The 27,164-nt window shown below is 44.2% G+C and overlaps 2 protein-coding genes across 2 annotated transcripts in view; one reads left to right on the forward strand and one right to left on the reverse strand.

Moving 5' to 3' along the window:
- Positions 1–1,429: 1,429 nt before the first annotated feature.
- Positions 1,430–10,922, forward strand: carf (calcium responsive transcription factor). Its single transcript, XM_022757172.1, has 16 exons — positions 1,430–1,513; positions 2,332–2,443; positions 3,641–3,859; positions 3,946–4,048; positions 4,124–4,211; positions 4,688–4,766; positions 4,846–5,035; positions 5,396–5,510; positions 5,588–5,731; positions 6,037–6,184; positions 7,386–7,489; positions 7,579–7,720; positions 7,854–7,920; positions 8,511–8,602; positions 8,927–9,158; positions 9,929–10,922. Exons 2-16 carry the CDS (start codon positions 2,354–2,356, stop codon positions 10,006–10,008), a joined length of 1,893 nt encoding a protein of 630 aa, XP_022612893.1. The 5' UTR covers positions 1,430–1,513; positions 2,332–2,353; the 3' UTR covers positions 10,009–10,922.
- Positions 10,923–12,698: 1,776 nt separating this feature from the next.
- ttn (titin) overlaps positions 12,699–27,164 on the reverse strand; it is a 173,814-nt gene continuing 159,348 nt past the window's right edge. The window contains 16 exon segments of the mRNA XM_022757173.1: positions 12,699–14,064; positions 14,841–15,179; positions 15,473–15,626; positions 15,744–16,213; positions 16,309–16,465; positions 16,587–21,682; positions 21,809–22,414; positions 22,586–22,891; positions 23,056–23,631; positions 23,743–24,042; positions 24,295–24,597; positions 24,698–25,282; positions 25,384–25,686; positions 25,880–26,182; positions 26,265–26,564; positions 26,734–27,021. Of these exon segments, the coding sequence (XP_022612894.1) occupies positions 13,772–14,064; positions 14,841–15,179; positions 15,473–15,626; positions 15,744–16,213; positions 16,309–16,465; positions 16,587–21,682; positions 21,809–22,414; positions 22,586–22,891; positions 23,056–23,631; positions 23,743–24,042; positions 24,295–24,597; positions 24,698–25,282; positions 25,384–25,686; positions 25,880–26,182; positions 26,265–26,564; positions 26,734–27,021 (10,379 nt within the window). The 3' untranslated portion in view covers positions 12,699–13,771.

Consider the following 27,164-nt stretch of genomic DNA (forward strand, 5'->3'; position numbering starts at 1 on the left):
TTTTATGTTTAGGATTTATCGCCTAAGTGTTTTAAATGAAGTTAGATTTAAAAAAAAAAAACGTTTAGTGTAAATGCAGATTTTCTCCGCACTGCGGTTGTCTGGTCTTTCCTTAACTCTTCATGAAGTCTCCTTCACGTCTTCCCTTGACTTCATGACGTTTTCCATTGAGGTCGAGGAGACGAGGTTAGAGAGGAGATCATTTTGACTTTTCGACCCCAGCCCCTGTGAGTTTATCAAACTGTCGTTCACTTGGCTTTTACCGTTACGGATCAGTTGTGATATTGCAGCACAATACGCATGCGCAGACGTGTGTAGAAACGGAACTTCCGCATTAACAGTTAGAGGTAGCAGCAGCAGCAGCAGCAGCAGCAAGTAAACGGCTAATGAAGCTGATTTATCCTCTCTGTGAGATCTGTTGTAAATTACAGACAGAATATTGTTACAGGAGTAGAGCAGATGCTTTCAGGAATAGATCGGTACGTAGGTCGTGTGCGTAGAGAGAGAGAGAGCGATGAGGCTAGTGACCAGAGCAGAGCTAGCTAGCTAGTTAGCAGTGTAGCTGTGAGTACAGTGAGCTGTTTGTCTGTAAATAAATGCTGCGACTCCTCCAGACCGAAGTTCCCGCCTCTCCGCTGAGCTTCAGCTACAGTCCAGACGATGAGCCGGGAGGTTAACAACACTGAGGCAGGTAAATACAGACTCTACACTGTCACCGGAGTGAATCATTGTCAGTTAATGGTAAATAATGTTGAAGATTAACATAAAAGTGACATTAAACTCCTCTGAATATGAGGTATTACAAGAGAACTGAAGAGTTAATTCTTTTGATTTGTTTAATCAAGTGTGTACATGTTGAGGAAAGCAGAAAAATATACAAAATCGACTGGTTTGCAAATAGTTATAAATGTGAAATTTATTTTAAGGAAAGGGACTATAAATCATCACAAACTATTATTACTACTTTGATCTTTAAAATGTGTGTACAGTTAGCGGGAAGTATGAAAATATTTAACTGTCAGATTTTTTAAATGGAGTTTGGTGTGATGTTCTTTTAAATTTCACTGAATATTAGATATTGTTTGAGACATGCCGAATTTTAGAGTGTGCAACATGTCCGAGAGCTTTATCTTCTATGACTGTTTTTAGAGATAAGCTGGAAATATTAAACTACTTTTTTAATGGAGCTATGTGTCACATTATGAGCTTTTGATGTGAGAGACATGACACTTTGTTCCCATTATCATCTATGACGTGTGGACTCGATGAGGGAGGCAGGACAAAATTAAAACTGCTAGATTTGTAAATGGACTTTGGTGTGCAGCACGCACTGGCAGGAGACGGTGTCCATATTATGGTTTTTAAAGCGACAACAGTACCATTCAACGATTAAAAGTAGGTACTACAACTGATACCAAACGACGGTGTCCACTGAGGGTCAAGACAGTAGACGTTGAGAAAACAGCGAATCGTGTTTGTTGTGCCGCGGAGGGAGGCGACGACTGAAGACGAGGTTGAGTAGACTCGTTTTCATTTCCCCGCTGAGATAAATGTGTCGGACAGCGGAGAGGAGCTAACGGTGGCTAGCTCTGAGCTAACTGCGGCTAACGCAGCGCTAACGTACTGCTAACGTACAGCTAGCACACAGTTGATGGGACGGCTAGAACAGAGCTACCGGGCGGTTATCTCAGAGCTAACTGTCACGGCTTTAAACTGAGGGACCACGTTAGCTCACTTTTAGCTTCATGCTAACACTCAGTCCAACATAGCAGAATAACAAAACGCCACATTTTGACTTCAGCTCAGTGTCTCTGGTTTAAACAGTTTTTAAATGAAGTGAAGAACCACGCTGCATTTACACTGATAACTGTAGTTACTCCTGTTCAGATCAAATAGCTTTTACGTCATTTATAAGTCGGTTTAGGTAAAAGCATCTGTCAAATGAGTAAATGCAAAACACCACACACAGCTCTATATAAAGTGTATGTAACTGTATATGACGTAGTTAAAGCAGCTCCACCTGGAGCAGCCACAACAGTAAAATGCTGAATCATCCATGACTCAGGATTAATTTAATTAATTTTATTTTTTCTCCAGAAATGTCCTTGTAATACTCAAGTAACTTCAGCTGATAAACCTTCTGTACCTTTACTTCAATAGCACTGTAAATGTAGGACTTGTATTTGTCACTGAGTATTTTACATTGATGTGTTGATACTTTTACTTGTGTAAAGGATCAAGAACTTTAGTTTAAACAGGCATCACTTCAGTCACTGTGAGAAATTAAAGAGGAACATAGAAATAAAACATGTTTTATCATCTTGAATGAAGGTGTTGGTGATGTGAGGAAAAGATGGAGGAGGCAGGGCCAGATCCCTCTGACTCTGGGGTCGTCACCACGGAGACGGTCGCTGACAGAAACACTTGTCCTGAGCCTGAACAGGTGAGGCAGATTAGTTTAGGTCTTTCTCAATGACATAGACTACATGGACACACCTGTCCACATAATAAACATGTACATATTCATTTTATTTTCACAGTGTGTGCGTGTGTAGGTCGTGTTGATGTTCAGGCTGCATGATACGCAAAAAAATCATATTGCAGTTTCCGTTGAAATGGTTGTTCATTTTCTCTGAGAAAAATATAAAAATGATGATGATGTGATTTTTGTTGGTCAATCATGTTCCTTTACGTCTGGAAAATATGATCTGTAGGTCGGGGCGTCTCTGTAGCACCAGAACACTGATGGTGCTAACAATGCACAACAATGTGACACATTTACCTTCATCAAATAAATGCAGCTCCTGATTTGGATATTGCACTTGGCCATTTTGTGGTCCCTGATCCTGGACTTGGTCTTGATCTGCCTCTGATTTAGATTTTTTATTTAGTTTATTTAGTTTTGTTTATTTATTTTGATGCAATGCAATTTAACATAGCTTCAAAACAGGGCATGAAACTAATTGTTGCACAGAGAGTTTGTAGCTGTTGCTAATTCTTGAATGTCTCTAGTTGGGCTTTTACATGTCTAATGTAATTATAATAGTCAATAGAGAAAATGACACAAAACAGACAACACAAGTGACAATATCCTACAATAAGCTAAAAATATACAGATATTTAGTGAAAAAAAAAAAACAACATCAACCTATAAATAGACAAACAAAGACAACAACAATAGATACAATTACCTAGAAATGAATCCAGCTTTTAGCAGCACTGAACCTTTGTTTTAAAGAAATTTATATCTGGAGTTAGTTTGATTTCAGTTGGTGATGATGTGTTTCTCTGTCTCTGACTGTTCATCCTCTCTGTTTAGGAACATCACGTCCTGATCTACTTTGGCTTTAGTTTCTTCTGTCCAGAGTTTCTCACAGTGTTCTTTACACTTCTCTGTCTGATTGGTGTCTTGACGCAGTGTCGTTGAGACAGGTCAGAGTGTGTTTGAAAGGCAGGTAGTCTCAGCATCAGCTCACACGGGGTCTGGATATTTAATGATCAGTGTGTATCTGCCTGGTTCTGCTCCACAGACATTTGTTGGTGTTTTTTTGTATGTGTAAAATGTATCTGCAGAATTCATCAGGTAGAGATTCTGTTGGCTGATCCTGAGACACAAAACCTGACCATCACTTCCTCTCAGTCTGCAGGTCCTGGATCAGCTGACTGGACCCTCCCACCACCCACAGCCACTGTGACCACAGAAACAAAACCTCCTCTGCCTCCTGCAGGCTCCACCCCCTCAGATCCATCTGCTGACACCTGGATGACATCACAGCTGCAGGCTCTTCCCCTAGCACCGTGTCAGAATCAGCTGATCATCATGGAGCCGCGAGGTCAGACGCTGTCCTGTGAATGTCTGGTGAGACTGAACGTGAGACACGTACTTGTGCTTTAAATCCGTTTATCAACATTTTACTTCATTCTGGGTTTTTGTCTGTGTGTCAGGTGATTGTGACGGACCAATCAGAGGGCAGAGAGTATTTTGTCATTCCGTCCAATCAGCTGTCAGGGTCCCAGCTGGCTGTGTTCTCCTCCAGCAGTCCAGCAGGTCGGTTTCTGATCGGTGATCTGATCTGTTAACGTTGCTTGCTGTGAATTTATTTGTTTACGTTTATGCCTGTAGATCCTGTTGTTGACGTCCCGGTAACCACGGTAACAGATGACAGCACCAGCAGCAGTGGAGCTCCCAGTGAACAGACAGCTGCCACCAGGTTGTTTCACATCCAGATTTCAGAACCCACAGTGTCATCACAGGTCACAGAGACCACAGTACGGTGGCTGACAGGGGTCAACACACTGTAAATGATGAAACCACTGTTATCTCACTGTTAGATCTTCTTTTAAAAAGATCCCATCTCTCTGCTCGCTTTTGTGTGTATTTTACATTAATTAATTTATTTCTGTTGGATAATTCCTGTTTATATTTAGGTGTAATCATCAGTCAAATAATTCTATAATTTAATCTCTGTGATGGAGTTTAATTTTTCAATGTGCTCTGACACTGAACCTCATATCACTCCTGATGAACTGTAACCCTGCTGTGAATTGAACCCTCTCAGCCACCATACCGCAGGTGTTCAGTGTTAGATTCACAGCATGTGTTTTAGATGTAGTATTCCTTTAAATGGAGCCCCACAGAGTTGAGTAAAGACTTGATGTGAGGGTTAACAGTGTGTGTTGTTATCAGCTGTCTGGATGTTTCTGCTCCGACGAAGACGCTGTCCTCCGACGCCCCCAGCTGGGCTTTGAGACTACGCAGCGTGGAGGTCAGTACAAACACGTGTGCAAACATCTGTGTGTTATGACTCTAACTGACATTAACTTGCACCTCCTGCTGTGGCATAGAAGTTGGGAGATTCCTACAGAGGGTTCTGCTGTTCGGGGGCGGAGGTGGAGGCCATCTTGTTGCTCCATAAACAAGAGACCGGTTGTGTTTTTGGGACTCGTCAGTCTCCATCTTTGGACAAACCAGCAACCAGACTCATGTGGAAGTCGCAGTACGTCCCCTACGATGGCATCCCATTCGTCAACGCAGGTAACGAAGCGTGTCGGTCCAAAAAGATGAGGATCAGTTTTAGTTATTTTCTAATGATTTATTATTCATCATTTTTTAAATCAGTCTTTGTCTGTCTGAACTGACAAAATGTGGACAGTAAATTTTAACAGACTTTGATCAAACAAAGATCAACGTTCTGGTGGACCCAGGGTATAAGGTCTGAGTCCAGCCAAGGACCTGCTGTATGTGGTCGTCTCCATCTCTGTGTCCTCTTATTAACTGTCCCCTTTCATTCATGTATCTCCTCAGAGATACAGGTGAGGCTACGCAGCCTGTGTAGACAAACTGAGAAACCTCCTGTCACATGGTAGTTACAGGTGGAGTCTGGTGTATTTGCAGGCAGCAGGGCGGTGGTGATGGAGTGTCAGTTCGGACCTCGCAGGAAGGGACAGCAGCCGAAGAAGAATTCTGAGCTCACTGATGAGGTCATGTACAAAGCTACCTGTCCGGCCAGGTAAACACCACACATTTATCTAACCTGAACACCTGAAACATGAACAATTCCAGTGATGAGCTTGTCATCTGTTTTAGGATCTACATAAAGAAAGTTCGAAAGTTTCCAGAGTTCAGAGTTTCTACAGAGCTGACAGCTGACAGGAAGACAGTGAGACAGGAACAGGAGAAGGCCTTCCAGTGTCTGAAGAACCAGAACCTGGAGACTGGAGGGGTCATCAGGTAGAACATGTAGAGCACAACCTGCTGCTTTAGTTATTTATGAACTCAACTCAATGTATGGATGGATTATTGAATGAGCATACCAGGCCAAGAGACAGAAAACCACCACAGAGACACAAAACAACTACAAAGAGACACAAAACAACTACAAAGAGACACAAAACAACTACAAAGAGACACAACCAAAAAGAGACACATACGGGCTACAACAACTGGGGGTCTAGAAAGGGGCAGGGGCAATGTTTCATAATCTGTTCATGCCTGAGCTAATGTCACATCACGTGAACCTGTTTCTGTGTCTGTAGGTTTTACCTGCAGCTGCCCACTGAGAAAGCTCACCTGTATCATTCTATGGACTTGCCCCCCATTCCACCTTCTCCCCCTGACCTCCCGCCTCCCACCTACCAGCCTGAGGAAGAGGAGGAGGAGACAATGGAGGAGACAGGACAGCAGGTATGGGAGCAGCGTCTCCCAGGCAACAGAACTCATTACAACCACAACATCAACAAACTACAGAAGAAGGATTTACTGTAACTAGTTTGAGGAAGTCCTGGAGGAAGTTCAAGGAGTCCTTCAGGGAGGTCAGGAGGTCCTTGGGAAGTTAAAGAGTTGTTGATGTTTAAGAAGTACTTGAGGAGGTTCTCAGAGTCCTTGACGGTGGTCTACGGTTCCTTGAGTCGGGTACATGAGTTCTTGAAGAAGCTATACAGATCCATGGGGAGGTTGAAGAGAGGAAGTTATGGGGGTCCTTGAGGAGTTTCAAGGAGTCATTAAGGAGGTTATGAAGTCTGTGAGAAAAATCAGGGTTCTTCACAGAGCCTTTGAGGAGGTTATAAGATCCTTGAGGAAGCTCTAGGGCTCTTTGAGAAGGTTGAAGGTCCTTGAACAAGTTCTGACTGGTCTTGATGAGATTTCAGGGTTTCCTGAGAAGAATAATGTCAGTGAGGAAGTTCTATTGAGTTGTGTTAAGCTCCTTGAAGAAAGTATAGGGGTCCTTGAGGAAGTTTGGGGAGTCCTTAAGGAAGATTCAGGAGACACCAAGCAGGTTCCATGAATCCTTGATGAAATTCTAGAGGTCCTTGTGGAGGTTCTGAGAGTCATTAAGATTGTTTAAGTAGTGCTTGAGGAGATTAAGGCTTCCTTGAGGAGGTTTAAGGTGTTGTCAGAGTTCTGTCCTTGAGAAAATGTATGAGGGGCTTGTAAAGGTTCCAGGACCTATAAAGGGGTTCTTCAAGAGAAATCAGTGTTTCCTTAAGTAAGTTTTCGTGGACCTTTCTTTAAGAATTTCCAGGTAGCCTTGATGAGTTTTTGCAGACCTCTGAGGAAGCTCCAGGTTTTAAAGGTCATTGAAGGAAATCAAGGGGGTTGACGAGACGAGGAAGTGAGGAAATTTTACTGGTCGTAAAGGAAGTTACAGGAATCCTTATTGTAGAGGTCCTTGAGGAGGAACCAGGAGTCGTTGAGTTAAATATGTAAAGTTTATCCAGTGCAAAGATCATAGTCGTTAAAATCCAAAGATTCATCCTCTGCAGAGCAGGAAGGAGATCAGGACATGAACTGATGATCTGTACAGTAGTTTGATTATTGATTGATAATTTGAATTGATCATGATGCCAGTGTGGTACGAACAGTGCCGTCTCTCCCTCCTTGTCAGACTGGGCTGATGCCGTCTCGTCTCCACCCGCGGGTGGCAGAGAGGATCAGACAGCTGGTGGCTGCAGGTCATCATCAGGTCTACACCGTCCGCAAACAGCTCAGGTGAGAATCACACCTGTGACTCAGACACCTGTGTGACATTCGGGTGCTGAGGTCATTGATGTGTGTGTGTGTGTTACTCGTGTCTTCAGGCGTTTTGTGGAGAAGGAGCTGTTTAAATCTGAAGGACTTCCAGAGAGACACAACCTGAGGTTCTTCCCCACCATCAACGACATCAAGAATCACATCCACGAGTCCCAGAAGGCCCTGGGGCTGACGGCCAGCGCCACCGAGGTTATTCAGACACACCAGAACATAAATATAGAATATCATCTGTTCACAGAGACAAACACACGAGACACACGGAGTCAGACGCACAGTGATCTGTACAGTCAGAGTAATAACAACTCACACTGTCTCCCCCTAGTGGACAGAAGGCAGTACTGACCCCCTGGAGAAGACGGTCACACTGACACTGACTCCTGCTGCTGAAGGTAACACACACACACACACATCAAATTTCATCAAATTTATTCTGCAACTATATAACATGTGTCCAACTAAATTAATTATGAAGTGAAGCTCACTCTTTGTTTCAAAAGATAATCTGAAAGAGTCAATGACCAAATCCACCAGAACAGGTCAGGGGCCCTTCAAGGGACAACAGTGTAGAGAGGCAACAGCAGAGGTGTATTAAATGTTTTTAACGTTAATATTTTCTGTCAGAACATCAACAGTAAATTTATGGTAATTGATGGGAGTGATCTTATTGGTCCCTTATGGTCCCTATAACCCATGACCATGTCTAACCTAGACCACAACTCCAACCCTTACCCTTCCTAAAGCTCATTCTAGTCTGGTCTCAAAACCTCTGAACCTTCAAACCAAACCCTTGAAGCAGGAGCTCCACAGGGACCTGTAGAACCTCTCAGACTTTTCTCAGGGACTCCTGGATCAGAAGAACAGATGTAGTTTGTTTATTATGTGGAGAGCCACATGACGGACAGACGTGCAGTAGATTATACAGTGTGTCATGAACACAGCAGCCTGTGGAGGACTGGTTCTAATGTCTCTGTCTCTGTAGACGTGGACAGCAGTGACTGTTTGTCTCCTGAAGCCGTTCAGCTCTTCAGCTCTCTCACCTCTCTGCAGCCGAAGATCTTTGCTCAGCTGCAGGTGAGACATCATCAACAACCAGTCGATTCACAGTCAGTCCAGAACCAGTCAGTTCGGAATCAGTCGGTTCAGAATCAGTCAGTTCAGAACCAGTCAGTTCAGAGTCAGTCAGTTCAGAATCAGTCAGTTCAGAATCAGTCAGTTCAGAGTCAGTCACTTCAGAATCATCTCAGAATCAGTCACTTAATCAGACAGTTCAGAATAAGTCAGTTCAGAGTCAGTCAGTTCAGAATAAGTCAGTTAATCAGACAGTTCAGAGTCAGTCAGTTCAGAATCAGTCTGGAGCTGAAGTTGACTAAAGTACAAAATGTGTTTATCTGACAGAGAATCCTTCAGCCGCTCCCTCCTCCTCCTCCTCCCTTGCCCTCCCTGCCCCTGGTCATCAGTCCCTCCTTCTTCCTCCAGACCCCTGCAGGGGGGTCAGCAGGGGCATCGGGCCCAGAGGAAAAGCTGGATGTGGGGCAGCAGGCTGGTGGAGGAACCCAGCAGGTGGTTCTCCAGAATGGAGAGAACGTGGAGCTGCAGATCATCGATGCCACTGACAACAGAGAGCAGGGTAATCACAAATACATTTAACTGACTGTTCTATAAGCCTGCCCCCCTAGTTACTGTTGCTAGGCCTGTCATATATTGACAGTCTTACATTCTAGAATGTTCTATTTTCAGTCTTTATACAGTCTACAGTGTTAACAGTTGCAGATTCAACTTGGTCCCTGATAAGGGACATAAGTAAAAAACAGCAGATTTTCATTTCCTGCCCTCGACCGTTGATTATACTGAAATTATCTTTCACAAGGAGATTTTATCACCTTTAGCTAGTTAGCTAATTAAGCTAACGTTAGATCCATGAGCTGGTTGAAACTGCCTCCAGCAGATGATTGATAATGTTTCCATATGACTCACTTTAAAGGGAGAACACTGTAAAGTAGTATTCATGGACATATGATGCTAACAGACTGAGGCTAAAGCTAACAGGCTAATGACTCAAGACACAGGATAAAAACACAGGACAGTAGTTGTATTGCAGTGGAACTGGAGTTAATCATTGGCAAAGTCTGTCAATAACATTAGTATAAACTCTGATGTAGTCAACACAGTATTATGTGGTTATGTTTGACGTCTTGACCTTGGCTTACCCAGACATGCTAACATTAGCAACTTGCATTCCGTCAACTTTTGCGTTTGTGTTTCAGATTTTTTTTTGAAAGACTAAAAAAAGACCTTTTGGTCTTGTTACTGTGATGATATCTGTTTGAGAGATGAGGTTAACAAACAGTTATTTTAGTTTTCAGTCAGATGAAGTAACAAACTTTGTTTCTCTCTCAGCCAACGAGCTTCAGGTGGAGTTGAAAGAAGAAGAAGAAGAGGAGATGAAGATGAAAGAGATGGAGGACTCTCCATGTTGAATCTACAGAATTAATATCATTAGTGTGACAGTCATGTTACTCTGCTGCTCTGAATATCTATTCTTAACACTAACTCATTAATTACATTTGAATGAATTTTGGTCTTTGAGCTGCTGCTGGACTTTTACTTTGAAACATCTGTGCAGGAAGTGTAAGTTTTGTGGATGGTAACTTTAAAAATGAACAAAGTTGAAGCATTTAGAAATGAACAGTGAATGAAAACTGAATTACCTTTAGAAAACAGGGTAAATCATTTTTCAGTGTGAAGTTTATGATACGAGCAGACTGGTCGTACAGCTGAAACTTACAAATGTGAATATTGTTGATGTAAATAACATCCTGTGTTTTGTACAGTCTTAATATTTGCACTTTATCTTCATAAGATGGAAAATGTTCTCAATACATTTTTTTATCAGGTTATGTTGTTTTACTTTCATTAAGGACTAGTGTCAAATTAATGTGATTATAACAAACAAAATTTAACCCAACAAAAGTATCTTTGATCATATATTCAGTATTCCTGCCACCGTGATTATTTTCTGGTTATTTTTATGTTAAAACAAGATATTTGTCATGTCACCATTTACTTCATATCAAAATATACCTTTTGAAAAGAAACCATTCTTGTTGTAACATAACTTTAGCTTCTTATATCACAAACATTCTCCTCGGACAAAAAAAAGTTTCTCATTGAGATATGATCTTGTAGTTTAATGAAATAAGTTTGTCAATATAAAGAAGAAAGTTTCTTGTCTTAACTAGAAATGATGTGATATGTTACGACAGAAGCTTCTTGTTGAAATGGAATCACCAGGTCTGTAGTAATAAAATGAAAATGTCTTTTTTTAAATGAGGGAATGATCAAGTTTTATGAAAATCTGAGCCTTTTATTATTATTTATTATCTGTGTAAAATGACTCCATTACAAATAAAAGCAGTTAAAATATTAAATGTAAAATATCTCCTAATGCTGGAAACATGGTCCAGTGGGTGTTTTATATATCACTGGATTTTTATTACAGATACTGGGTTTGTATAGAAATGTATGCTGATGCTGGGCTCATCATCAGTGATGTATCCTGAGGTCATCAGGTGTTTCAGACCCTCACAGGTGATCCAGATCCAGCTTCCTCTGCATCCTCCATGTTGTTGTAGATGGCTCTCCTCCTCCTCCTCCCCTGAAGCTGAACATAGAGGGACTGTCCTGCTCCGACCTCCACAGGTAAGCACCTCACCTTCAGCTCTGTCTGTGGCAGTTGCTGAATACGCCCTCATAGTTCTCCCTCCTGTGTCGAAGGGCTCTTTCCATGTCATGGCTCTTCATTGGTTCTCACACCAGAACCACATCAGGTCTGAGGGCGGTCTTGGCGACATGCTAAAGGAATCCACAGTTGGTGTTGACAAGCCCTGATGTTGGTTCGGCTGCTGCTCTCAGCTTATTTTAAAGGTTCTATATGTAAAGTTAAAACTCTTGTCTTTGACCTGATGGTCGGACCAGGAAAGAAATTCAGCCCAGCAGACAGTGATGGAGGACGTCTACATGAATTGATGGGATTCATTGGGACTGCAGATGAGAGACCGGTGGCATCATAACTGAGTGTATGGAAGAAATGTGGGGTGGACAGTAACAAAGTACATTACCTTGAGTACTGTACTTCAGTACATTTTTCAGCAAATTTTCTTTACTTGAATTTTATTATTCCTCTGCAACGACGGCCGTCGGAGCTGGAGCCATACCGTTTTCGGTTGTCCGTCTTAACTCGTGGACACGATATCTCAGTAACACCTTGAAGGAGTTTCTTCAAATTTGGCACAAACATTCATTTGGACTCAAGGACGAACTGATTCGATTTTGGTGTTCAAAGATCAAGGTCAGTGTGACCTCACAAAACGCAGTTTTGGCCCTGTGCATGCAGTATCTTGAGAGAAGTGTTTTGGCAGAAGCTTACATCTGTGAGGTGGTAATTCTAGCTTTATTTTTTAGAAATAATATAAAGATAAAGACATATTGTACCTCTGACTGTACTTCATTTATATAAAGTACTTTTATTTTGAAGCAGCTTTTAGTCAGGGAATGAATTTTCTCTTATTTTGAAAATGTGATAGACCATGCACTGTGTCCATCACAGGAGAAAAACCAATCACAGCCCACACTGTCAGCCATGTTTGAACCTGTCAGTGTCCTAACGCTGGGGACGTCAGATAAAGATGAGGCAGAGGATTCATCACGGAGACCATGGTCTGATATAAAGTCTGTGTTTGAAGGTTTAGAAATAAATTAAGATTCATTCAGTTTTAATGTTTGCTGAGTTTACCACGACCACACTTCATCACTGCCTTCCAACTTTAGAAAGGTGTGAACTTCGATTATGTGTTGTATGTTATATGCTGTTTTATAACTCTGAAGAGTAATCGGTATAATAAAAAGTTCTATTCAAGATAATACAGTTTCCCCTTAAGATGGTTATGTTAATCATAAAGTATCACAATTTTTCCAACACACATAAATGTGATTTAATTAATTATTCTCCTCAGAAAGTATAAAGTAGCATAAAATGGAAATACTCAAGTAGAGTACTTCTATTTCTTCAGTACAGTAGATGATTGAATGCACTTAGTTATCTTCTACCACTGATCAACATGAGAACAGGAAACACACCAGAGACACAAACACAAGGAGACAATGTGAGTGTAGTGCTGAAATCATGCTTTATTAAATCAGTAATGCATAAAACTCAAGGAGGATGAAATATAGTTCTACATCAACAGATCAATTAAATCAAAGTGCAGGGTAAAACATAACTGCTCTTCTCTTTGTCTCTTTCACAGCAGATGGAATCACTGTGGTGAATGAAGAAGACCCTGACTACTGACAAGTGAAAGATCTACAAGCTAAAAACACTCGCACTCAAACACACAAACAGGTTACCTAACTATCCTCCAAGAGACAGCGCTGCTTCTGCACAGCAGAACCGGCCTTGACTTTCTTCTTTTAAGGCCAGGAGATGTTATGTTTTGAAAAGCCAATCCGGCTGTTCTGTGACAGAAGCAGCGCTCCTTATTAAAATGATCTAAATGCTGAGAGTGCAGGCCGCTCGCGCTCTCAGCAGGTCATCAAATCATGGTGGTGTGACTCAGTCAGTCTGAGCACAAGGCCAGTTCATGCTGCTTACATGAGGGTAATGCAAACAGCACTCAGGGTCTTATGCTCATGGTACAACTCATAGGAAATATCACACGCACAGATGCGTGTCCAAAACAATAACTTTGTCTTTCTGTTTCTGGTTCAGAACATCAACAGGGAGCCTCTCCACCTGTTGAGGCAATCTTACAGACTTCAACTTATTGTTGAGGCACAGAGTTTAGTTTCTTGGTTTGACAGGGTATTCGTTCCTGGTGAAACTTTCTCCTGTTAAAACATTTGTTCTTTTGTTTCAGTTAATATTATTGTCATAAATAACAATGCATACATTTCCCATAACCGTTAAATTCGGCTATATACATTATGTACATGTCACAGAAAAGTGGTTCAAAAATCCTAAGTCATAATTGTCCAATATGGCACATTTTATAACAACTTTAGACTTTAGTCTAGTTTGGCATAAATTAATGTCAAGATTGGTACAAAAATAGTTCATATTTACAAGAACAGAAACCCAGATCTTTATCAAGTAGATTATCGTTGCTAATTCACTAAATAAAAAGGTTCTGGATCAGGGAAACGGGGGATATAAATTATCTTTTTTTTTTCTTCTTCTTTTTTTTACATGGACCGAATGTGAATGTTGACAGTTGCCGAGTCGGAGCCGAGCTCGTTGTTCAGTCGGAGTGTGTATGCTCCGGCGTCGTCCTCCTTCACCGCAGAGATCACGAGAGTGGAGAGGTCAGCGGTGTTCTCCACGTGGTACCGCTCGTCCCCGTTGGGAAGGGTCCGACCGGAGCGGACCCACTGGATGCAGGGGGCGGGGTCTCCGGAGAACACCCCTGCCACCGTCAGGGACTTCCCTGGCTCAGCACTGACATCCTGTGGAAGGGCTTCGATCTTTGGTGGAGTGCCTGTTAACGAAGAGGAACGAGGTCAGTGATGGAAGGTTTACATCTGTGAAAATACAAGTCTCATACAAACCTCTGGTAGTTTCTTTCATTTAGTCATTGCTTTCACGCCTTCACTGATGTTCACATTGCAGTCACAGAAACATGCCAAATCATCATCAGTATGAACACGTTGAAAACCAGCAGGGTTGTTTAATGATTTCTGACATCCTTATAGATTTAGAAGTAGAGAACAAATGTTTCCTTATCACAGTCATTGACTTTATTCATTTTATTTACTATTATTTAATATTTTCACATATAATGGAGTTCTTATTGACCCTGTATTTGCATGTATCTCCAGTTTTGGTGGGCTACTGTAGCTTGCAAGCTAACCAGTAACATGCTACCTAGCCTGGAACATGCTAGTGCTATTCAGCCACAGTAGCCTGCCAAGTTGGCTACCTATGATTTTTTTTTTTTTTACTTTATTGCAACCGAGTAATTATTTTTCACAGCACAGAAGAAGGTGTACCTTTCCAACAAACAGGTTTTTATTTTTGATTAAAACAGAGGCTTATTTCTTGTGACTGGAATGGAAACATTAAGGCTAAACTCTCAAATGTGAACTGAAGATTACATGAGAGGACCTCTTCTTTAACCAAGTGGGACTTCTCACATCACATTCGTCTTCACATTCTGTACTCACTAAGATGCTCAGATCATTCAAGGCCCATCTCCTGTGTTGCTGTAAGAGCAAGTTACATACTGATTCAGGCAACTTGTAAAATACGTCTCACCTCTTTTAACCCCAGTGGTGAGGGCCCTCAGCGAGGAGGAGGAGGAAGAGGAGGCCTCAACATGCGAGTGAGCAGACATTTCCATCATTTGGCTGCTGGAGCTAATGGAAACCAGTGACTCAGCCATCATGGCAGACATGCTACTCGCAGACATGCTCTCAAACGAGTACTGGGCAGCTGCAGAGCGGGAGCTGCTGCTGCTGCTGCGACTGCTGGCCTGCATGGAAGCCGTCTCCATATGAACTGACGAGGCTGAGAAACCTTTCTGCATGCTGGCAGCAGCATCAGTAGAAGCTCTTTGCTCCACAATAATCATTTTTGTTGGTTCTTCAACAAGAGCTGAGAATGCAAATGACAAGCACATGGCTCATATCACATATATCCACAACCACAGTATACTGTATGCAACTGTGTATGCAGTGTCGTCAAACACAGAGTGTAAGCCGGGGTGTTAAAGTGCCTTGGATTTCCATTTAAGGGTTTGAATGTTGAATTAGATTTAAGATGTTTGCTTTGGCACAATTTGGTGCAATCCAAGTCATTTTTCATCACAGATTTCAGTATCCAAGCCAATTAAACACACTGAGACACAGTGTGTTTAATTGTGTTAGTTGAATGCAGTAAAAACTTACTGAGGACGTTGAGGGACGATGTTGCAGAGCACTGTCCAAAAAGATTTTTGGCTTTTATCGTGTATTTCCCACTGTCTGCAACTGTGGCTTCACAGATCTCCAGAGTGTACACATTTTTAGAGCAGCTCAGTCTAATGTTTGATGTGACAGACATCTGCAAAGAGAGAGAGTTGTGTTACATCAGCTACAGGCTTTGATTGTTTCATTTATCCTAAAACAGATCCCTGCAGCTTGATTAACCAAACAGAACTTTCTGGAGAAAACTACTCACAATCATGTTGTCTTTCAACCACTCCACCTCAGGTGAAGGCTCTCCTGCAAGTTCACATGTGAACTTGACATTTTCTCCTTCATTCACATTCTGGGACCTGGGCTGCACCAGGAAGTGGGGTGCATCTGAGCGCTTGGCTGAGAGCACAGTATCAAACTGACACCGGACCAGGCCTTGCTGTGTTTGAGCCTGACACGTGATGATCCCTTGCTCGCTCTGGCCAACTGACCTGATGGTCAGGGTCTGCTCGTTTCCAGACACTCCGTATCTGTATTGCTCTGAACTGGCCAGTTCAACCCCATTCAGGATCCACCTGATGTCAGAGGCCCCAGGGATGTTGGCCCTCAGAGTCAGAGACTGGCCCTCTGTAATGGACATTTGGCTGTGGGAGGACTTGACCTCCCTCACAGAGGACAGGACCTCCTCATGGACCATTTCCTTTTTCACAACCTCCTCAGAGATTTTTGAGCCTGAAACAGAAATAAGTGTATTTTGAGGTAAGAAACAGTTTGAATGTTTTTAGCTTCAGGTTAAAAAGTGTTTCCACAAGCAGGTGTTATCTTACCTCGTACAGTGACTGTGCAGGTTGTTGACACTACTCCAGCACTGTTAGTTGCAGTGCACTTGTACTCCCCGCTATCAGAGACTTCTGATTCATAGATCTCAAGGTAAGCTGAGCCATACTCCTCAAAAATTTCATACTTCCCACCCTGAGACAGAGCCTGTCAATCATTAAAATATGATTCAGTTACCAACCAATGGAAATATGTCACTTTTGGGTCTTATTTTATCTATTAATAATCGGAAACCAACAGTAGAATAGTTAATGTATTATAATGTTACCTTTCCGTTCTTCAACCATGAGATTGCAGGTTTGGGCTCTCCTGTCACCTTCACTGACAGCTTGACAATAGAGTCAGAGGTTGCAGTGACGTCGCTCAGACTGACAGAGAAGGCTGGCTTCTTTTCAAGAGTTGGTGACATCACTCTCTTTGGTGACTTGATTGGAGAGGTCACTCGTTCCTTCTCAGATGGAGTTGGGGATTTTGGAGTAGGGGACTTTGGTGTTGGGGATTTTGGAGTAGGGGATTTTGGTGAGACTGGAGACTTCACTCTCTGAGGTGACTTGATTGGCTCAGGAGACTTCACTCTCTGAGGAGATTTCACAGGTTCAGGGGATTTAGCAAGAGGGGATTTTGCCTCTGGAGAGGTGACTCTGGGAGGGGCAACTACTTTTTCCTTGGACTCAGATTTACGGATCGTAAGAGTGAAATGGGCCTCTTGTTTGCCTCCAGCATTTTCCACCTGCAGAGTGTAGCTGCCTTCATCCGACATCTCAACAGCGGCGATCTCAAAGGAGGAGTTGTATTGAGTGGAGACAATGTGGTGACGGGCAGAGGAACCGACAACTGCTCCTTCATGCATCCAGGTGATAGACGGCGCAGGTTCGCCAGCCACATCACACTCAAATCTGGCGAGGTCTCCCTCCTCTACAGTCAGAGACTGTGGTTTGGTCAGGATCTTGGCAGGAACACTAGGCTTCTCCCTTGGCTTCTCAGCGGTGGTCTCTTTCACAGTTTCTGTCACAGTTTCCTTCACTGTTGTCTTAGAGGAGGAGACATGATACACCTCTGTTCTGGTCATTTCTGGCAGATGGGAGGATGGAGGCTCCTCATCTCTGCGGAGTGAAGAGAAGGCAGCATATTCTGCTCCTGCTACATCTAATGTGGCATAGTCAGAAGTATCTCCTTTGCCGTTCTTGCAGACCACACGGTAAGTGCCAGCATCTTCAGTCACACAGTTGATGATCTGGAGGGTCAGAACTCCACTGATATTGGTCATGTGGTATTTGCTGCTCTGATGAATCTCTTTTCCATTGTGGAACCACTTGACTTCTGGTTCTGGTTTGGCCTGGACATTAAGGGTAAACCTTGTGTTGGTGCCATAGGGTACGCGATGAGATCTCAACCTGATAGTAATACGTGGGGCGTGGTCAAGGCTGAAGGGAGCCTGTGTCACCACCTCAACCCTCCTCTCCACTGATCTTCTCTCTGATCTCAAAGCCTGTTTCCTCTCCTCATATCTGGATGCAAAGTCAACTTTGGGGAGGACTATGTCTGTCTTCACAGTCTTTTCTGGGGTAGGAGATCTTCTCCTCTCAGGTTCAGGCATTGGGAGCTTCTTAATTGGTTTAGGAATATATTCTGAAGTGATGGCTGTCAGGTGCTCAGATTCAATGCTCTCAGAGACCTTTGCAACAGTGACAGTTGTTTCCCTTTTCGAGGTTCGGGTCTTCTCCTCAAACTCCATACGTTTGAGTTCACTCTTGTAGGAGGAGATTCTCTGAGCAGTTGTGTGCGGGCGCAGCAGCTCCTGATCTTCTCTCTCTTCATGCACCCTCTGCTTCTGTCTCGGAGGTTTATATGTGGCTTTGTCGTGACGCTGGCGGAGATCAACGAAACTTGGGCCAGCCTCGTATTTAGATGGAATACGGTAGGAGTCATATCTGTGAACCTCTTCTCCCTCTTCATCATCACTGTAGGCTCTTCTTGGAGATGAGGGACGTAGGGTAGACAGCTCAAAGCGCACTGGGCTGAGGCTAGGTGGAGAAACAGAGTAGCCAAGCTCCAGCTCTTCCTCCAGACGAAGCCTCTCCTCCTCAGTTCTCTTCATGGACAGATACTCGTCCACAGGCAGCAGCAGTTCCTCATCTGACAGGTCACCCAGGGACCTCCTCCTGATCCTGTGGTAGGCATCCATCTCAGGGGAAGGAGTGCGGTGCCTTGCAGGCCTCACAGTCTCCAAGTCATCCTGAGTCATGGATGAGATGCGCCACTTAGGCTTATACTGGTCCTTGATTCTGATTGGCACCTCGTAGAACTGCTCCCACCTGGAGAGGCGAATACGCTTCATCCTCTTCTGCTTGATTTTCTCCATAGGCTCAGGGAACTCATATTGATCCCGCAGCTTCTTGTACCATTTCATGTCAGAGAATGGCTTGAAGTGTTTTATTTCTACATCCTCCTCAAGAACAGCTGGGTTAATGACACGAGGAGTTGGGACGACATAGGGCATACGCAGCCTCTTCTCATCTGCACGCTTCTTCCTCTCCTCTTTTTCTTTCTTTATCTCAGCCTCAGTCTTCTCACCCTTTTTAGTTGTCACAGCAGGTTTGAACATGGTGGCTGCCTCCCTTACAGCTTGTACTGCTGCAGGTGGTAGAGGAGTAACAACAGTGCCTGCCAAAATCTGGGACAGCCTCACCTTTTTATCTAATTCCTCCTTTCCAGATACCCTTTCCCTCTCCTTTTCACTGGTCTCATAATCCTTCTTCACATGAGCGACACGCTCCACTTTGAGTGTGGCCTGGCAACTGGCAGATCCAGCGGAGTTGGTAGCTGTAACTCTGTATACGCCAGAGTCCTCAGGAAGAGTGTCTCTCACATGAAGGATGAAGTAATCCAGACCCTCATGAACAACCTCAATAGATGGTCCAAAGGCTAGAGGTGTGCCATCCTTCTCCCACTTCAGTGTTGGATGGCCGGAAACTCTAATCTCAAAGCGCACATTCTGGCCCTCCCTGCACTCTACATTTGCTAGCAGGCGTTTGAACATGGGCCTCAGGGTGAGGTCTGCTGGTTTAGGTCGAGGAACAACAGTAAGACGAGCCTTGCAGCTATCATCACCATACCTGTTACGGGCTACGACACTGTATTCAGCATCATCTTCATTGTCGAGGTTGTGGATAATCAGCTGGTACAGACCCTTGTCACTTATGAAAGTGTATTTCCTGTCATCATGTCCAGGGATAAGTTTCTGTCCTGACTTATGCCAGATGACGCGAGGCTCAGGGTGAACAGTGATGGTGACGCCAAAGCGCACATCCTCACCAATGTAGGCTGTATGGTTGACCAGAGGAAGAGTGAACTCTGGTGGTTTCTGAAGCATTCTGGCAGTGTCAACTCTGCGCTTTGTTCTCTTGACCACACGAGTGGTGAAGAAGTCGCGGTAAGATCTAACGCCATTGATAAACAGCTCTGCGTAGGCACTGTCCTCACCATACTCGTTCACAACCTTGCATCTGTAAGTGCCATCATCTGCTCTTGTGACCTTGTTGACGGTGATTACAGCCAGGCCATCCTCATATTCAATTTCATATTTGTCGCCAGCTTCAAGCTGCCTGACGCCACAGTACCATGTCACTTCAGTAGTGCTATCATAGTTGTCAATGTTGCAGATGAATTTCACATTGTCTCCTTCATTCACCACTGCATGGGAAATCTGGCCTGCAAGAGGACCATGTTCAAATGGAGCAATCTTCACCTTAGCAACAAAGACGCCACGCTGGGACCTAATGGAGCCACCGCTGGCCACACGGGCTGCAGAGACAACAGTGCTCCACTCTTTCCTCACCATCGTCTGGTAGTATCTCTTATGCCTGCCAGTTGGGATCGCTCTGGTGCTGATCTCTTCCACAGGCTTGGTGAGCCAAGGATGCGCCAGGGCCTCAGCAGCAGTCATACGATGTTTGCGATCCTTTGTCATTAGGCGGTCTGTGAAGTCCAATGCCTCAACGCTGAACTGCATGAAGGACTCGTCATCATAGCTGTAGGCTGCATTGGAGATGTTGTCAATCATCTGTTGGTTGGTTTCAGCTGTGAATGGATTAAGTCCACTGAGGAGTACATAGGCAAGGACACCAACTGACCACATGTCAGTGACAGTGCTGACCATATCACACTGGTGGATCTCAGGGGCAGCATATTCTGCAGTGGTATACTGAACCTTGATTTGGTCTCCAGGGGTCAGATGTCTGGACTGGCCCAACTCAATAATCTTCACATTAGAGCTGGTTCTGGTTGTGTACACAATGTTCTCTGGTCTGATATCAAAGTGTCCATAGCTCTGAGCGTGCAGGAACTCAAGAGCTGAGCAGATCTGTCTGATGTAGTTAACAATCTCACGCTCATTAAGCTCAAACTCAGCTGTGCTGAGGCGCTCAAATATATCACCACCAGAGATGAAGTCATAGATCATCACCAGCTCTTCAGGGCTGTCGAAAGACTCATGGAGGAGGAGGAAGTTAGTGTGTTTGGCCAGGTTCAGTGTTGCAATTTCCTTCTTGACTACTGCTTGATCAGCTCCTCTCACTTTGACGAATTTAGCCATGTAAGTCTTCTCAGAGCTGATGTCAACACAGCGATGGACAATGCCAAATTGACCTCTGCCCAGTTCCTCTGCAATGGCATATTTGTTGTGCAGATTCTTGGCATCGGAGTTTGGAGCCTTGCCCTTGGGGACATGTTCAGTATCATCAACCTCCCTGTCGTAGAGCAGAACTCTAGATTTGTCCTCCTTGGTCATGACAGGTCCACTGGTCTCAGATGGAGCACTCTGTCCAAACTTGTTCTCAGCAATCACTCTGAACTGATAGCTAGTTCCTCCAAACAGATTGATTACGGTGTAGCGGGTGTCACGGGACTGGGCAACACGCTCCCACCTCTCAGCAGTGGTGGGGCACTTCTCAATGATGTAGCTGATGACCTTGCTGCCGCCATCATTTGCTGGAGCCACCCAGTTCAGTGAAACTGAGTCTCTGGAGACATCACTGGCTTTGATACCACGTGGAGGATCAGGCACATCAGCCACATCCAGCTCAACTGTCTGCTGGTCGATGCCAAACCTGTTCTTGGCACAAACAATGTAGAAACCAGCATCCTTCTTCTCCACTCCGTTGGGGAACACCAAAGAAGTAAATGACCTGGTGACAATGACCTGGTAGTGGCCATTGCTGTCAATGAGATCTTGTCCCTTCTGCCATGTAATGACAGGATCTGGTTTGCCACCGAAAGGAATCTTGATATTGACCACCTCTCCACGCAGGGCGGGGATGGCTTCCTTGTCCTTCAGGTTCTTTGGCAAGTGGATCTTGGCAGGGACTAGAAATTAGAGAAATTACTTGAGTGAGATGTCATGTTTTATTTGAATGTTAAAAATTGTTTAATATGGTTGTATTGATTTTGTACAAGTCAGTGGTAATGATAGTTAGAGAAATCTGAGCTTACCTTCAACATCCAGAGAGACTGTAGCACAAATGGATCCTCCCTGGTTGGTGGCTCTGATCTGGTACACAGTGGAGTCTTCTTCATCAGCCTCGGTGATGACCAGCTGGTGGTAACCTCCCTTGAACTCCTGGATCTTGATCTTCTTTCCGTCAGAATGGATCTCCTTTCCTCGTCTGAACCATTTAATCACAGGCTTGGGCTGTCCTGTGATCTTGCAGACAAGGGTAGCATTGCTCTTGTACTTGACACTCATGTTCCTCAGCTCCTCCTTGAAGGCAGGAGCACGGATGTCGACGGCTGTGGCTGGAATGATGGGAGTGGTCTCCTCGCTGTAGTCACTCTGCCCTCCAAGGTTCTCGCACTTCACACGGAAGATGTACTCGATGCCCTCGGTCAGACGTTTGACCGAGAACACTGTCTGTTTGATCTCGTCTGTGGTCACCGGAGTCCATTCGGTCCATTCCTTCTTGTCCTTCTTGTTCTTCTTCTCAAGACAATAGCTCTTGATCTTGGAGCCACCATCGCTGAGTGGAGGCTTCCAGGAAACAACGCAGGAGTCCTTGGTGATTCCAGACACAACTGGTGACAGAGGTGGTGATGGTTTCTCTGTGGACAGGAATATGTAAATTAGAAGCCATTGTCAGTACTTTTGCAAAGTGTACCTGGGTATCTCTTTACAAATAACCTAATATGATGTATTACGGTTCTATGCTTACATTCTAAGACATGCATTTATTAACTACTTTGAAACATAAATTGACATTATATTAAGCTTACCCAGTTGGCTCTTGATAAGAATTGGTGATGTGAGCTCCAATGGCTCACTGTTGCCATAGCGATTCTGGGCGTACACTCGGAAGAAGTATCCGGCACTGTCAATGAGGTTAGGGACGCGGCAAGATGTGCCATTAATGGATGATGACACCAGTTCCCACTCTGTGCCCTCCTTGTCCTCACGCTTCTCCACAATGTAGTTGGTGATCATGCAGCCTCCGTCATCCTTGGGTGGCTTCCAGCTAATGATGACAGAGTTCTTCAGGAGGGCGTCCAGGACAATGGGACCCTGAGGCACGTCAGGTTTATCTGGAAAAAGTTATCAATGTTGCAGTACAATGTCAATGTGATGAAGAAAAAATGTATTAGATTTAATTCATTATAAATTTGATAACTCAGTGGATAACTTACTATTATAAATGCATGTATTGCTGTACTCACTACAATAATTACAATAATTTATGTGAACATACCATAGATTTCAACATTGAACGCAGTGTCAGCCCTGCCAAAGTGGTTGTGCAGTCTGATCCTGTACTTTCCTCCATGGACTCTGCGCTGCACATTCTTAATGACCAGGTGTGTGTAGTGCTCTGTGGTCTCAATGCTGATATCTTCTGTGTTCTCCAGGGTTTTTGTCCCATGTAGCCACATGATCTTTGGCTCGGGACGACCAATGTAGACAGCATGGATGCGTAAAGTGGTTCCCAGGCCAGCATAGTAGGTTTCTTTCAATGGGTAATCTGGGTGGAAGGATGAAGCAGCCTCCAACACCAGGACGCCTGTGGTCTCGGCATCTCCGGTGTCATTGATGGCCTTGCAGGTGTACTCTCCCTCATCTTCCTGCTCGTCAGTCATGATGGACAGGGAGTGGTTGCGACCATCAGAGCTCATCTCGTACTTGCGGGACTCGACAATCTCCTTGCCAGCATGATACCACTTGATTTCAGGAACAGGTCTGCCAATAATCTGGCACTTCATGACAGCAGGCTGGCCAAGCTTGGCTGTTGTTTCATCCATTTCCTTTCTCAGGCTTGGTTTAGTTTCAACTATAAATACAAAACAAGGAAGCAGTTATTTATTTGGTGAAGTCATTCTGGAAAAACAATTTGGGTAAATGTCTGCTAAAAAATTTTCACACTATAATTCAGTATACTCACCGCTCAGTTTGGTCTTGATGCATGTGGTAGTCCTACGAGGTCTGCTCATTCCTGTCTCATTTTCAGCAAACACTCTGAACTCGTACTCTGTGGCCTCAGCCAATCCAGGCATGGTAAACTCCTTTTCTTTCAGCCTCTGCTTGTTGCACTTCTTCCATGTACTCTCGATTGATTTCCTGTACTCCACCCAGTAGCCTAGGACCTCCTTTCCACCGTCACACTCTGGAGCTTGCCAGCGGATAGTGATGAAGTTCTTTGTGACGTTGACAGTGTCGATCTCACCTGGTTGGCTTGGCTTGTCTGGAAGAAAAGAAACAAATATTAGTTAGTTAGCTGCTTGTTGTGTCTTATGGATGCCAAAAATAACCACTGTGTCTTTTTTTGAATCTGGTTGTGAGTATTGGAGGTTGTCTTGATCTACTGATTTCACTTGGGTTCTATGGGATCTATGGGATCTAATTGTCTCATGGCTATTAAAATTCCATCAACTTTAGTAATTACAGTGCTATCAGTTATTGTTGATTAGATTTTATTATAGTGGAGAAGACTCACCGAATGGATCCTTGCATGTGACTGGGTCAGACACAGGACCAGCCTCACTCTCACCAATGTCGTTGACAGCTACAATGCGGAACTGGTAGTCTGCGTCAGGGGTGAGTCCAGGCAGAGTAAACATGGTAGAAGTGATCTTGGTCTCGTGGCGGGACCATGACTCAGTGGACACCACCTTGTATTCAACAAAGTAGCCAGTAATGGCAGAACCACCGTCATCCTTTGGTCTGGACCAGGCCAATGCCACAGAGCTCTTGGTGACATCCATGATCTCTGGTGGGGTGCTTGAAGGCTCAGGAGGACCTGGTTTTAAAAACACAGATGATTTTTTTTGAGTCATCACTGAATGATACAGGTGACACTTAAGAGTGAGGAATTTTATAGATTATTGTATAATACTTACAAAGAGGAGTCTTGGGCACCAGTGGCTGCTCTGATTTCAGAGAGTTACTAATACCAAAAGAGTTTTCAGCCGTGACCTTGAAGTGGTACTCTGTTCCCTCCTTCAGGCCCTTAACAACCAATTGAGTGTCAGTCACTCTGGAGTCCACAGTGTACCAGGCGTTTCTGGTTGCCTCACGTCTTTCCACAATGTAACCCAGGATCTCTGAGCCACCGTCATCAGTGGGTGCCTTCCAGCACACTTTAACAGATGCAGCCTGGATCTCCTCAAAGACCATTGGTCCCTCTGGAGCATTCGGCCGTCCGATAACCTTCACCTTGATTTGGGCCTTCTTCTTGCCAACCTTATTCTCCAGCAGGAGGTCATAGACACCAGAGTCGCTCCTTTCAGCTCCCTTGATCACCAGCTCACTGGCGTCCTCGGTGGAGGCAATCATGGCCTTGGTGGAGACTGCACCGCTATCCTTCAACCACTTACAGGTTGGGTGAGGTTTACCCTTAATGGGTACTGAAAGTCTAACCACTCCTCCCTGGCGGACCACGTACACATCTTTGTATTTCAGCTCCAGGTCATAGTCAGGAGATTCTGGAGAAGAATGATAGTTACAAAAGTCAGTTTCATTCTATGTTAAACATACACAAATTATCTTAGTGTGAGAGTAGTTACTGTAACCACTGTGTCCTTACCAAGCATCTCAGTCACAGTGACAGTTCCAGGCACTTCAGCAGGCTCTCCAGAGCCACCGGCATTGCAGGCCATCACACGGAATTTGAACTCTTCTCCTTGTGGCATGCTGGTCAGCGTGTACTCGCAGATCAGAGATGGTGTGGTGTTGCACTTGATCCAGGCCATAGTGCCCACCTTCTGCATCTCAATCAGGTAACCATCCACTCTTGCGTCTCCCTCATCATCAGGAGGACTCCAAGCCAAAGACACAGAGGACTTGGTGGTATCAGTGATCCTTGGGTTTTGAGGACAGCCAGGTGGATCTAAGTAAGAAAGAAAAGCATGTCATTATTTCCAGCTTCAAAAGATATGAGTCTGTACTTGCCCATTTAAGACTTTAGCTGTCACCCACTGTAATTATGAATTCACAGTATTATCTAGAAACAATATATGTACATATATATATATATATATATATTATGTAAAACAAAGCTTTCTCTCAAACTTTTCTCCTACCGATGGGATCTGTTGCTACCGCTGGCTTGGAGGGCAGACTTGGTTTGCTCTGTCCTCTGGCATTGATGGCAGTGATTCTGTGTTCGTACTCCAGGCCCTCGATTAGCTCTGTTGACCTGTATCTGGTCATAGTGACGGGGTTCTTGTTGGCGCGCACCCATCTGTCAGACCTCACTTCTTTGCGCTCAATGATGTATCCAGAAATATCAAGGCCACCATCTTCATCTGGTGGATTCCAGGCCACGGTCATGCCATCACGAGAAACATCAAAGATGGTTGGACGGCCAGGGGGTCCAGGCACATCTGTGAGGAAGAGGAAACGTGTTACGTAACTCTGTCGTATTTCTGTATTTCTGCCTGTATAGTAATATGTAACAAGTCTTACTCTTCAAGCTCCTGCAGGTGACAATCTCAGACTGTAGGAACTCTCCGGTGCCATAGCGATTCACGGCAGCTGCGCGGAAGACGTACTCATCTCCCTCAATCAGGTTCACAAACTTGAAGGTTGGTCGGCTAACAGAGTCACTGACAGGCACCCAGCCAGGTCTGTGAGCATCACGCTGCTCCACTACATAGCCACTGATGGGAGCTCCACCGTCTCTTACTGGAGGATCCCAGCTGCAGGTGACGGATGTTGCATCAATCTCATCAAACCTGACGGATCCACTTGGTTCATCAGGTTTAGCTAGTGAAGTGGGATTAATAAAATAAATTGTTAGTCAGTTTGACTAAAAGGTAAGTGTTAATAAAATACTTGCTATTGTCTGTAATATTGTCAAACTAGAACTTAACTATTGATAACCAACATCAATAAATAGTGAAACAAAAACAGCAAAGGGGAGATGGTTTCTTACAGAGGATGATGACCTTGATGACCTCTGTGATGACACCAACGACATTCTTCACCTCCAGGGTGTAGTCACCAGTGTCGTCAATGGTGGTGTCGGACACGGTCAATTTGGAGAACTTGCCGGTGCTCTTAATTTTGACACGGTCTGTAATTTTCATCTTAGTGTCATGGAAGATCCAGGAGCAGACGGGAGGAGGCCTGCCAATGATGGGCAGGTCCAACTCCAGAGTCTTACCGGCCAAGACATTGACAACCTTCTGAGGAATACTGGAGAAGTCCACCACGGGCATCACTGGAAAGGAAAAAGAGAGATAAAAAAATAATGTAATCACAGTTAACAACAGTTGAGAAATAGATTGTGAACTGAGATGTGATGACACTAATAGTTTCTGCTCAACAGAAAATCTTCAGCATGTTATAATATCATACAGAGCC

Source organism: Seriola dumerili, unplaced genomic scaffold, assembly GCF_002260705.1.
Source record: "Seriola dumerili isolate Sdu_G_001 unplaced genomic scaffold, Sdu_1.0 BDQW01000266.1, whole genome shotgun sequence".
Classification (NCBI taxonomy): Eukaryota; Metazoa; Chordata; class Actinopteri; order Carangiformes; family Carangidae; genus Seriola; species Seriola dumerili.

Excerpts from the sequence above, each read along its gene's own strand:
- carf (XM_022757172.1), top strand. The coding sequence starts at position 2,354 with ATGGAGGAGGCAGGGCCAGATCCCTCTGACTCTGGGGTCGTCACCACG. Across the intron at positions 3,860-3,945 it reads CGCTGTCCTGTGAATGTCTG|GTGATTGTGACGGACCAATC; the intron begins GTGAGACTGAAC and ends TCTGTGTGTCAG. Across the intron at positions 7,721-7,853 it reads TGACGGCCAGCGCCACCGAG|TGGACAGAAGGCAGTACTGA; the intron begins GTTATTCAGACA and ends GTCTCCCCCTAG.